This window comes from Scatophagus argus, chromosome 23, assembly GCF_020382885.2.
Source record: "Scatophagus argus isolate fScaArg1 chromosome 23, fScaArg1.pri, whole genome shotgun sequence".
NCBI classification, from domain to species: domain Eukaryota; kingdom Metazoa; phylum Chordata; class Actinopteri; family Scatophagidae; genus Scatophagus; species Scatophagus argus.
The window spans coordinates 12774247-12786087 of record NC_058515.1 but is presented as its reverse complement, the minus strand read 5'-3'; the positions used below and the strand labels follow the sequence as shown (position 1 = coordinate 12786087).

Sequence of the window (11841 nt, the reverse complement as noted above, 5' to 3'; positions counted from 1 at the left end):
ATATAACTTATCCTCTAAATGCCACGTTTCAAACCCACTTCATCATTTTACCTGTTCAGGTTGCATTTTATTTCACCCCCTCCAACAAGCACAGGATGTAGAGTAGGAGGTAACATTTACTCTTCCTGTCTCTCTGGCACAGACAAACCAGAAGCGTTGAGGTTTTAGAAACCACTTTGTAAACACTTGAAGTACTTTGGGATATCTGAGACGGAGTCGTGAAGCGTTACAAACAGCCTCCGGTCTGTCTGTCTGTCTGTCTGTCTGTCTGTCATTGTGAATCAGGAGTTTAGAGAAGAAGAAAAAAAAAGAAAAGAAGAAAAAAACCCGTTTCTGACGTCAGTGGAAATCCCCTTTATCTCCTGTCTGACTCTGACAAAAGTCAACACACAACATTTTTAAGATTACATTTTTAAAACATAAGCTATACATGTACACTTTTATAACTTTACCAGGCCTCATCATTACTATTATTATTAGCTATAATTTAAAAAATAATGATAAGAATTATAAGTAATACCGTAAAAAGCGATGCTGAAAGGATGAAGTCAGACACATTTAGAGTGTATGGGATTATTATAATAATCATAATAATTTCGGGCTGTTACACCGACTATAATCTCCAGTACCCGTCAGAAGTGTCCGCGCTGCGTCACAGATAAGCTGTGTAAGTGCGTGTGTGTGTGTGTGTGTTTAGTTTCGGTTTTGTCTTCGGGGTTTCCACCGGGTGACAGACTTCCTCATCCGCCTGTCCGCCCCTGCTCCGAAAGCTGAGACGATTTGTTTGACCTGATTTTCAACCTCCTCCGTGGAGCCATCATTCTGTTGTTTGTGTGTGTGTGGTTGTGTGTCGGGGGGGAGCATTACAGCATGTGTCGGACTTTGGATTCATGTTGTTGTCTTATGATTGCGGAAGCCTGAAGCGATCCGCGCTGCCTCTCCGTGAAGCAGCCCGCTGGAAACGAAACTCTGAGAGGCGCAGCGCGATCGATCGACCGACCGAGCGACCGACCTACCGACCTCACGTAAGAAAACGACACACTCACACGCGCAAAGCTGACTTTTTTTTTTCTTTTAAAGGTTTTATGTGCGTTTCTCTGCCCCGTCGTGCTAACTGTCTGCTCCCTGCTTTTGTCTTTGTTTAAAAAAAACAGAAAGAAAAGAAAACGAGTCCAAAAGGGTCTGTTTACGTTGAGATGAAGGTTTCACAATACGCACACACTGCTGGCAAATTACGCCTTAATGGGCCGTATTTTGTGAGCTGCAGCCTTATAGTAGGAGCTTTGTTGGAAGAATGACAGCAGAGTAAAACAACAGTCACTGTGTTGATAATGTGGATCCAAAGGGAAGGAGAAACGTGTTTACATGCTGGATTAGCGCGTCACAGACAGGCTGCTTCCCACTGCATACTTCTACTTCATCACAATCCCGGAGAGGAGTAGTACTACTGTGCCTCTTTTCCCTCTCTCTCTACTGTATTCATTTGACCAGCATGGCTTCTTTTCACAATAATGTTTCACACTATATACACGTGCTAAACCCTCAAAACGCGGTGTTAAGAGATTAGTGGCTGGTTGTTGTTTGTTGTTTAACTTAGCAACCACTGGAGTCCACGTTCAGGAAAACAACGCTGTTCGCACTCCCATTTCATACAGTGACAACAACAATAAAGTCACAACGCTAACATTGCAGTCCGGCAGTCTGGGTTCGTCCATACATCACTATGGCAAAACAGAAACATGAAAAAAAAAAAACACATTGTTATGTGTTTGTTGTTTTCAGGACCCTCAAAAAACCCTTTTGGCTTGTGACCCCCTTCGAGTGTCATGTTGCTGATGTCTCTGACTTGTTAGCACAGATTTCCTGTGTAAAATCCCTATTTAATTTCATTCGAAAACTTATTCCAGGCTCATAGAAGTAGAATTAACCAAATGTGTGTGGCGAACCTTAAAATCCAATGTGTGCATGAACTGATGAAGCCTCTTGGATGAGAGGTGAAACGTCTTCAAAGACAAATAACTAAGTCCAGTTGCATTCGATTGAATTTCCTTGAGATAATGTGTGCATTTGTTTTTGATGCTTTCAGGACACTTGGATGCTAATGGCTCTGCGCTTTGTATGCACGATTTGACTAGCAGTTGAGTTTTGTTTTTTGTTTTATGAGTACTTTTACTTTAATGAAGGATCCGTGTCCTTCCCGCACTGTCAGATGCAAAGTGTGAGATGTGTTGAACATACTTTTACAGAACGTCGTGACGGATGTGATGCACATTCTGTGGCATAACACGCAGTACAGTTGTCCTTTGACACAGTGCAGTACGCATGTGAGAGTACAAAGGCTGTCAGAAGTGTCAACTGCAGTATTAAAATATTTCGAAAGTACCCACAAAACATATAAAGGCTGTATATGAATTAGGTGCAGGCTAAATATGTACAGTCGGTGCATGTCATGTGCGCAGCAGTGGCCATGTGTACTGTCAGTGAACACATCATTCTCACTCAAATGCTTCACACCTGCTTTGCAAGAGAAGGAAACGCACAGCAGTAGTGCAAACATGGAAGGTGTTGCATGAAAACCTGATGGTGAATGATGACTCACGATGAAAACAAATGGATCCAGTGTTGATCTAAGTGCCAGCAGTCACACAGCTGATGGGTTTGCAGCTAAGGTGTGTGAAGATTTGTCGTAAAGTGAAATGTGTTGGGTGTTTTTCTTTATTTTGCAGTATGCTCAGCTCTTTCACACCTGTTTGAGAACAAGAGATGGACGGCGAGAGAAGCGATGGAGGCGAAGGAGGAGAACCGGAGGTGGTGGATGAGTTCGCGTGCGCCGGGATGCTGCGTGGATCTCTGAACTCCCTGCACGGCACCGTGGAGAGGATCTTCGGGGTGACGTTCGACATCGGGGTGGACGATGTGTCTCAAGGCAACAACGGGCAGATATGGCTGAAACTACGAGGGGAGAGCAGCAGTGTGAAATCCGCCAAAGTAAGCCACGATTTTCTTCTTTTATGGTACACAAGTCCTGATTGTGAAGTTAGGCCTTAATCTGGATCGGAGGCACACCTGAAGCTGTTGTTGATATGACTCAAGATTGACTTAGATAAAGAGGCAACGTTGCCTGGAAGTGACTCACCGTGGGTTTTTAAATATTGATTAACATGTCTCGGTCAGGTTTCGATCCTAATGTGTCACCAACCTGCTGATACATGCGTTCAGTCATTCTGTTAGCTCGCGAAAGCAAGACTCAAAACTGAACAGCAGAAGTGTTTTTTTGTTTGGTCACCACGTTGGCTCTGCTGAACATCACGTGTCCTTTAATAATAACAAAACAATACGACACATACATGAGGGTTTACAGTTACACATAGCCAGTCCAACAATACTCAGCTGTTACTATTACATTACTGCCTGTGTTTGATCAAAAACTATCTGAAGCGGGGAGTAAGTGGGATTTGAGATTATGCCAAAAGTGAACTGTAGAATATTAGCTTAGATTAGATCAACTCTCGGCCATAATAGAGCACTGCAATAATCAATGACTCAAAATGTTTGTGCCTCGTAGTTATTTGTGAAGGGACTTGTGAACCAGGAGGAGCAGCAGGAGGTTTCCTACCCCGACGTTCTTCACTGCGTCTTCTGCGGAGCCAGAGGGCTGTTCATGGACTGCCTGATAAGAAACACCTCGGCGCATATCGTGGTGAGTGTTGCATTCTGGGACTTTGTTTTAGGCTTTGCGTTCACGTTTACAGAAAGGCAAGATCACAAAGGGGACACTGGGATCAGGGTATGTGGACGCACATCCACAATAAAACAATAAAGGGACACTTACGTTATTGATAGAAAACACTACTGTACCTTTAATCCTAAAACATAATGACTTATTTTAAGATTAAACACGTAATAATCCAGAGCAGGTTTTTTGTTAGCTGTGCACTACAACTTTATTTGCTTGCTGTTGTCAGCCATTGAAAGTATGCTGAACTACTAGCACTTCCTCTGTAGTGTACCGCTGGCTGGACAAACACTTGATATCAAAGAAAACCTAAAAACGTGATGATGCTCAGGCGAGTTGTGGAGTCATAAGTATTTATTAGAGCGATTTCTTTGAAAATTTACAGGTGTTAGCGCCGGACCGAAATAAGTCATGTTGAATATTCTCTGAGTCAAAGCTCAACATCGATGTGTCGAGGCGTGACTCAGAGGTGCACAGATCATGATGCAAATCGCGTTTTACGCCTCAAGTCTCTCTACCCCTTCGAGTTTCCTACGTCCCACGTCCACTCCCTGGGGACATGCTCCACCAGTTTGAGACAGTTTGAAAATCTCTGATCTCGAGGCAGCAGTCCTGATGATCCAGCAATTATAAGTCAGTATCAATGAGGTGATTGGGACCGTCCAATCCAACACTTCCTGCATCTGTTTCAAATTAAAAGCCCTCTAGCACTTTAGTAAACAGAAACTGGCTGGTAGCTGGACAGGATTAAAGGACATCAAAGCAAAGTGGATCAGAATTAGTGAGTCAAATGACAGCGTTGTGTCAAATCCCCGCAGAACATTTACTGCGTATAATAAAAACGTAAACAAATCTCATATCAATAGCCAAGATAATCACTTCTGACCTTTCACAAACGTCCCTTGACATCCGCTGAATGTGTAACAGATGAATTATCACTCACTTCCATCACTGTACAAATCCCCCAGCAGCACGAACTCGCTCCTTCATACTTAGTCCACTTTTTTTTCCTTGTTTTTTTGGTGATGTTGCAATAACGATAGTGACTAATAACACGATATCTTGAGATTGCATTCTTGTTATTAAGACAAGAAATTACGTTATTAGTCAATATCATTATTATGTCAAGAGATAAAATGTGTCATACCGCCTGTGAAGTAAAACCTTAATATAACACTGTGATGCTGTTACTGGGAATTTTTAACCTATTATTATTAGCTTTTGTTAAATTACAAATATACAACTCAGGGAAATTTCACTACTTTTGACAGCTTTCTTTTTCACTATTAGTTGCTCCTTGCTGGTGAAAATTGTTTGGAAATCCCTGGTTAATGTGTCCTCATCCCCTTTTGGGATTAACAGTAAGGTTATTAGTTTTAAACTGGGGGTTTTCAGCTCAGCTTACTTGATAAGTTTGTTTCAATGTTTGTCAAACTTTACGTGTTGATATCGTTGATTAGTTTTCGGGGACAGTTTAAAAACCTCCGCCGAAAATACTCAAGAGTACCCTGATTCATATTTGTGATATTTTAAAGATAAAGGGAGTAATTTTTTAGTTTTGTTCAGGCGAAATTTAGCCCTGCATGAAAAATAATTCAACTGAATGAGGCCATCAAAGCAGCACTGGTGCCAAGCAGGTGGATCAAACCAGAAACAAACAAAGGATTGTCCTGGTGTGATATTACATTGCTGCCATGAAGAGGACTAAGATTAACGTCTTTCTGTTTCCCTCTCGCCAAACCAGGTCGGCTCTATAGGATCCCTGCTTATATCAGGTCTTGCAGAGCCCGTAGTGCGAGCCTACTCCCTTATTACAGACCTGGTGGACAGGTACAAGGGCACACAGTCCAGACGCTCTGAGACTGGGGACAGAAGCTCAGGCGAGTCTTTGGATTCACGTCGGGCCTTCAAAACTCTGGTGGAGAAATGGGAAGACAGGCACATCTTGGATCTGCTGGTGTTACCGGGTTCAGTGAAGGAAATTCTGCTGGATTTGGTGAAAGAATCGGGGCTTGGATCAAACTCCAGCTGGGCACTGAGAGATGGAAATGCAGAGGGAAGGTCACATGGGAATTCGGAGGGTAGATGGGACAGCACTACTGATCGGTGGGTTGAAGGGATGACTGCAGTGTCGCAGAGCAAAAACCCTGCAACCAAAGACTCCTTGTTCCAGTCTTTCCTTACATCTGCAGGCGCCCGAGGGAGAGCAGAGGGTGCTGAGGAAGGACTCGTGCATTCTCCGCAGGAGGTGGGACAAGAGGAGCGAGATACCAAAGTGACAGAGGGATTAGGGAAGGTGGATGAACAGAAACTTCAGTTTTTGCTGCTTTTGAAGTTCTTCACAGCTATGGGGTACACGGAGGACGTCGTGAAACGAGTCCTCGCTCGAACGGGACCCAAAGAGGCCTCGCAGATACTAGACTTGGTTCAGCAGGAGCAGGATCGCAGTGATCGGATGCAGAAAATTAAGTATCTCCAAGACCAGGAAAATCAAGACATCATTGGGTTCGATCAGAGCGGGAGGAACCGACCGTGCGAGACGGAGCACAGAGAGGATGAAGAAATGGCAGTCGGAGGAGGAGTTATGGTGATAACTAATAATGTAGAGGGGCTGGATGTTTGTGAGGGAGAGGAGCATGGAGCGGCAGGAAGCACGAGACACTCTGAGGGAAAGGTTAGCGAAGTGGAAAAGGAGAAAGGACAGGAGGAGGACTTTGTCCTGGGAGTGTTGAAGAAAGCTGCAGCCAGCTGCGGGTACATGGAGCAGAAAGTAGCCAAAGTCTACAACATGCTGCCCGATCAATCCACCCACCAGCTGCTCCTGGAGCTGCAGAGAGATGAGAGCAACAAGACGAGCGACTTAAGGGAGGGACTGAGAGAGATGGATGATGTGCTTGTGGAGAAAGCAGCACCAAAAGTTGAACCAGCAGCTGATGAAGAAAGAGGAGAAATTGAGCTTTTCATACCTGCAGAAAAGAGAGAAACTGATGACAAAGAGCCGGGGGCAGTGCCAAAACTAACTGCTTCAGAGCCAGATCTGTTTCCTTGGATGAACAAGCCCCAGCAGCCTACCACAAACAAACACACCTCTCAGCCAAAGCGACAGCAGACTCCCCAACAAACCATCCTTCCTGAAGTGAAAGGGCCACCCATGTCTACTTATTCCTCATCCTTAGGTCCTCCCCATGCCAATTTCCAAACCCTCTACTGGCCTAACCCTCCCACATCCAAACAAAACCATCCAGCCTTAGACAACGTCTTACATCCAAGTCCTCAGTCTTCGAACTCCTTAAAGCAAACACTGCAAGCTACTCAACCCCTCATCTTCCCGGGCAAAGAATCACCTCCCACCAGAGGGAGGGCCAACTCTTCAGTGGTGGTGACAGGCGAGCAGCGGTTCCTGGAAGGCCTGCAGAAGCCCTTTGACCTCCAGCTAACGGACAAGCCTGGAGACTCGAATCTCAGGGCAATCATCATTGACGGGAGCAACGTGGCCATGAGGTAGGAACTGCAGAAGGAAAAGCAAACATGTCTGCCCTGTGTGTTTTGAATGACTTATTTTCACAGTTTTCTCTTGGTATTCATTTTTATTATAAACCTTAACTGTATGTCTATTGTTTTTCACAGTCACGGGTTGGGTCATTTTTTCTCCTGTCGTGGGATCGCCCTCGCCGTCCAACACTTTTGGGACCGAGGCCATCGCAACATCGTCGCCTTCCTGCCTCAGTGGAGACAGAAGAACGACCCCAAAACCAAAGGTGAAACCTCCTGGTCAAGTTTACGTGGTGTGTACACTTTTAACGAAGACCGTCGCTTCATTGATCTACAAAGAAGTATTTGTTGACAACTTCATATAGTTTTATTTTTATGGGTGACCCACAGCCCAAGCCCCAAAATGATCAATTTGCAATCTCACAAGTGAAATGAAATTATCAGCTAATAATTTCAGCTCATAAAAACACATATACATGTTCATTTGTTTATATGAACGCACTTAACAGAAATATAGCGATGAAACTCTAACACATCACACTGCCTGTCAGTCACGATGTGTGGCCTGACATAATTAGCGCGTAGTCTTCTTTAACTGTTTTTTCACAGCCGTCATTCACATCTCCTGCTTCATTTATCAAGAAGATCAGAAAAGCCAGCACAGTCACCTCAGCCACTCGTCGTCACGCTCACAGTGTGATGTTTAAAATGTCAAAGGCCTCCGCGCTTCCATGCATGCGCTGCTGCTGCCGCTAATATTTGTTTCTCAGTCGCATGTAACCGGGAAAACAAATCATACTTTGGCAAACAAGTGAGCGCGTGGGCGTGTGCTGTTCCCTTTAGGGCCGACTAAACACAGTGTTGTTTGTTCTCGCCTCTCAGAGCAGCACTATCTAGGTGAGCTGCAGAAGCTGGGCCTGCTCTCCTACACCCCGTCCAGAGACTTCCAGGGCAAGAGGATCAGCTCGTACGACGACAGGTGAGCAGACGTGTCGCATCGTCGCTGTGGCCTCTCCCTGCGGCTGTAATGCTTACAAATATTCCTGCGTCTGTGCTGCTGTAGCCGGCGGCAACAGAGATCCCAGAGATCGTGAAAGGAAGAGCTTGAACAGAAAGTGGTTTCACACACTGGCTGGTGAAATCTGTGTGAAAGTGAATGAGAAAAGGTCTCGTGGCGCTGGTCCATTGAAGCAGTTCATTGTTCATCAGACAGGAAGCTGCTGTCTGTAGCCGTGAGGCAGGATGCTGCTGAGAAAGAACTCGAAGAACTAAAACCTGTTCATGATGATGTACAGGATGATGTATGACATTTCAAAACCTTTGAGAAAACTAGATGTTTGGACGTCCAAGTCCGTACAACATCCTGATTACAAACAGTATGTTGTGAATGCTAATCATCACACTATCGTACTGTACCGTTTGAGAAGTTACTATGCAAATGTATCAGCATTTTATAGAAGAATTTTATAAAATGAAATGAAAGTGAAATCATTTTGAATTTTGAAATCATTTTGAAATCATTTGAAATCACATTTTATAGAAAATGTGATGTGCAGCTTTTAAAAGGTACGGCCAATTAAACCTCCCAAACAAAGCCTTTTTCTTAAGATTTAATAGTTTTTTAAATGCATATGCATGCTTTTATTTTTTGTTTTCCAAGTGTCTTCCCACCTGTTCAGCATCAGTGAGCAGTAAGGACTCAGGGCTCAGTCATAAAATATGACTGTGGGGCACCAAACACTTCAGTTCTTCAAGTTCTTTTCCAAATTTCTCTTTTGGCCTTTCTCCACAGGTTTATGCTCCAACATGCGCAGAAGGCAAACGGAGTGATCGTAACTAACGACAACCTGAGAGACCTTTTAGATGAGTCGCCTGTGTGGAGGGACATCATCAAAAAGAGGTATAAAAAGACGGCACGTTGTTCGAATGGGACGGCTTTGGTGGTCTTCCCACAAGCCAGAGTGAGAGCTGCACAGGAGTTTTATGGCTCCAAAATCAGTGATTTTTCTATGGGAGCAGTTGGTAGTTTTGATCAGATGTTTGATCAGATGTTTGATCATGTTGGACTTGCCTTAAACCTCTTTACCCTCCCGATCTGTGAGATGATGTCCACTAATTACACTGGCGTGATCTCCACAGGCTTCTCCAGTACACGTTTGTCGGGGATCACTTCATGGTGCCGGACGACCCGCTGGGCAGAGGTGGGCCTCACCTGGATGACTTCCTACGCGCTGAGCACAGGTATTAACAAGCACACGCTCATACGGACGGACACGGATACATTTTGAATTCATCCAAAGATTCTTTTGCTGCTTTTTCTTCAAGGGAGCTGTGAAAATGTTTGCTTGAAGTTTATTATTTTTATTACCTCTCAGGACTCCTGATCCTGGAAACCACTCCTTTGCCGGCATAGCCACTGCTTTTCCTTCCTCCAAACCTCCACGCTCCCAAACTGAGGTCCTGAACTACCGCGACCGAACACCGGGTGGAGCTCTGGATGCGGGACGTGGAGGGGGCCGGGGCAGAGGGGGCGGGCACGGGAAAGGATGGGACTTCGGGCACCGGCAAAAGAAGTCCGGAGCTTCAGCTGCAGTCAGGAGTCCAGAGGCAACAGCCAGCTTGAGAGAGCAGCTCTGTCAGGTTTTTGCTGGCCAGGACAACATGGTGGCGCTGGTGCTGCAGTGCCACCCGGCAGAGACGGACATCAATGTGCTGTCTGGTCTGATCTTGGAGCAGTAGAAGGACTAGGCGTCTTTCAGCCTTGTTGTTTTCCCCGGGTTAAGGATTATAGTTGTGTTCCCCTACCAAAGCAACTACAGACACACTGGCTAATCACTGATGTGCATTAACAAGGATTTTATGAAAAGACCAACACGCTTTCTTCCATTTGAACACAGATTCTTGGGTTCATGTATTGCTGTTTCTCTCCCCATCATCTGGTGGATAATTTTACTTTAAAAGTCATGTGTTTTAAAGATCAGAAGCCACTCTCCTGTGTATACTTTAATATCCAGAGCAGAAATGTCCCTGTAATTGTGATTCTGCAGAGCGTCTAACAATGCTAAGCAGGTTAGCCATCCCTTTTTGTAATTTATTTGGAAAATTAGTTTTTAGAAGTGGAGTTGAACTAATTTTCCCTGTCGTCCAGATGATCCACTTATTTGTGCGTAGTTGTTGCTGGAGACTTCCAAGTAACAGCCCCCATTTGACCACTTTGTCCTCGTGGGTCCTTCTATTCTCCCTCAGCCTCCTGTGTTGATCCTGTTCAGGTGAAAGGACCAAACTTTGGTCCGTCATTTGCCGCTAGTCCGCCCGCTAATGTGAGCATTTAGCTCAAGATCATCTTCACAGGGCAGGCTGGCATGGCTGCACACCCTGTAGTCTTAGCTTGTTCTACCACGATTACAAGTAAGATCAATGCATGATGACGCTTGCATCCTCCCCAGTGGCGTTTTAGCGGTTTGACGTCACCGGCCCTCCTCCGGTGAACCTCTTGGAGAACCGCTGTGCAGCCGATATGCATAGATTTTCTTGTTTTCTTGTTGTGGAGTCGAGGAAGTAATTGTGCTTAAATGTGCCAACAATCCGTTTTTTTCATCGTCATACTAAATTGATTGTAACCTGCTAAACTTCAGCCTGAACAGCCTGCTGTGTGTCTGTGGGGGGCACACGGGTAACACTGAGTGGAGGTTTTGTATGACGTGATTTGCTGCACCAGCTGTGGGGGTGGTTTTCATATTGCTAATGTCAGGATAATACTAAACCAAGCCTTACAACGTTCTGTACACTCAGTTTTATACTTATTTGTGTTGTTTTTGTGTGTATATTATAAAATTCTGATGTTGAACTCTGCCCGTGCTCATGTATTAAACTATTTCTTGATTCGGGGGATTTAAAAAGAAAAAAAAAAAGTTGTAGCTGGTCTTTGAAGTGTTTCCGTGGTAACCTGTGTCTCTGAATGTCAAGAACCATCAGATAAAAAAATCATGTCAACGTAACAAATTAAAAGCCTGAGACTAAAGCTGCTTATCCATGAAACTGTCCATTTTCAGATAAATAAAAAATATAAATTTGAGATAAATTTGGTGATTTAAAATTTGGTTGAAACAAGTGATGTCCTAGCTGCATATAACAAGTGTTTCAGCTAGTTTAAGCTGTGAAGCAGGTCCTGAATGTGTGCACGTCACCGGTTTAATTTTCAATTTAAGTCACAAGACCAGAAATGAAGCTGAAACCCTGGACTCCTGTGGAGGCCGACAGGTTTCAGCTGACTTCTCAGAAACTAATCATCTCCATCTGTGAGTCAGCGTTCGTGCAGCTTAAGTGCACATGCAAATACTGCAATCTTTAATCACAGCAGTATAAGTAAATACAAAGCAGTTTCTCTGAGATTCCCTGACGTCAGAACCTGAAATCAGTTGCTGCTCGTGACCACCAGAGGTCGCACTTCACCGCTGTTGCGACTGATGCTTTGAACTGCAACTATAATTATTTGATTAACGTCAAGTACGCAGGTTTTCCTGCCACTTTGTTTCACATAGAAACTGTAATAATTCACTGTAAAAAAAAAAGTCTGTTATGAGTAAAAGTCCTGCATTAGTTGAGGTTTTCTC

General features: G+C 44.4%; 1 protein-coding gene across 1 annotated transcript; it reads left to right on the top strand.

The window, feature by feature from the left end:
• Nucleotides 1-701: 701 nt before the first annotated feature.
• On the top strand, nucleotides 702-11236 carry khnyn (KH and NYN domain containing). Its single transcript, XM_046380791.1, has 9 exons — nucleotides 702-1025; nucleotides 2727-2988; nucleotides 3566-3700; nucleotides 5481-7237; nucleotides 7364-7494; nucleotides 8111-8207; nucleotides 9021-9128; nucleotides 9368-9469; nucleotides 9604-11236. Exons 2-9 carry the CDS (start codon nucleotides 2764-2766, stop codon nucleotides 9965-9967), a joined length of 2919 nt encoding a protein of 972 aa, XP_046236747.1. The 5' UTR covers nucleotides 702-1025; nucleotides 2727-2763; the 3' UTR covers nucleotides 9968-11236.
• The last annotated feature ends 605 nt before the right edge of the window (nucleotides 11237-11841 follow it).

Coding starts and splice junctions, on each gene's coding strand:
- khnyn (XM_046380791.1), top strand. CDS start 2,764: ATGGACGGCGAGAGAAGCGATGGAGGCGAAGGAGGAGAACCGGAGGTG. Junction 2,989..3,565: donor GCAGTGTGAAATCCGCCAAA/GTAAGCCACGAT, acceptor TGTGCCTCGTAG/TTATTTGTGAAGGGACTTGT. Junction 7,495..8,110: donor GAACGACCCCAAAACCAAAG/GTGAAACCTCCT, acceptor CTCGCCTCTCAG/AGCAGCACTATCTAGGTGAG.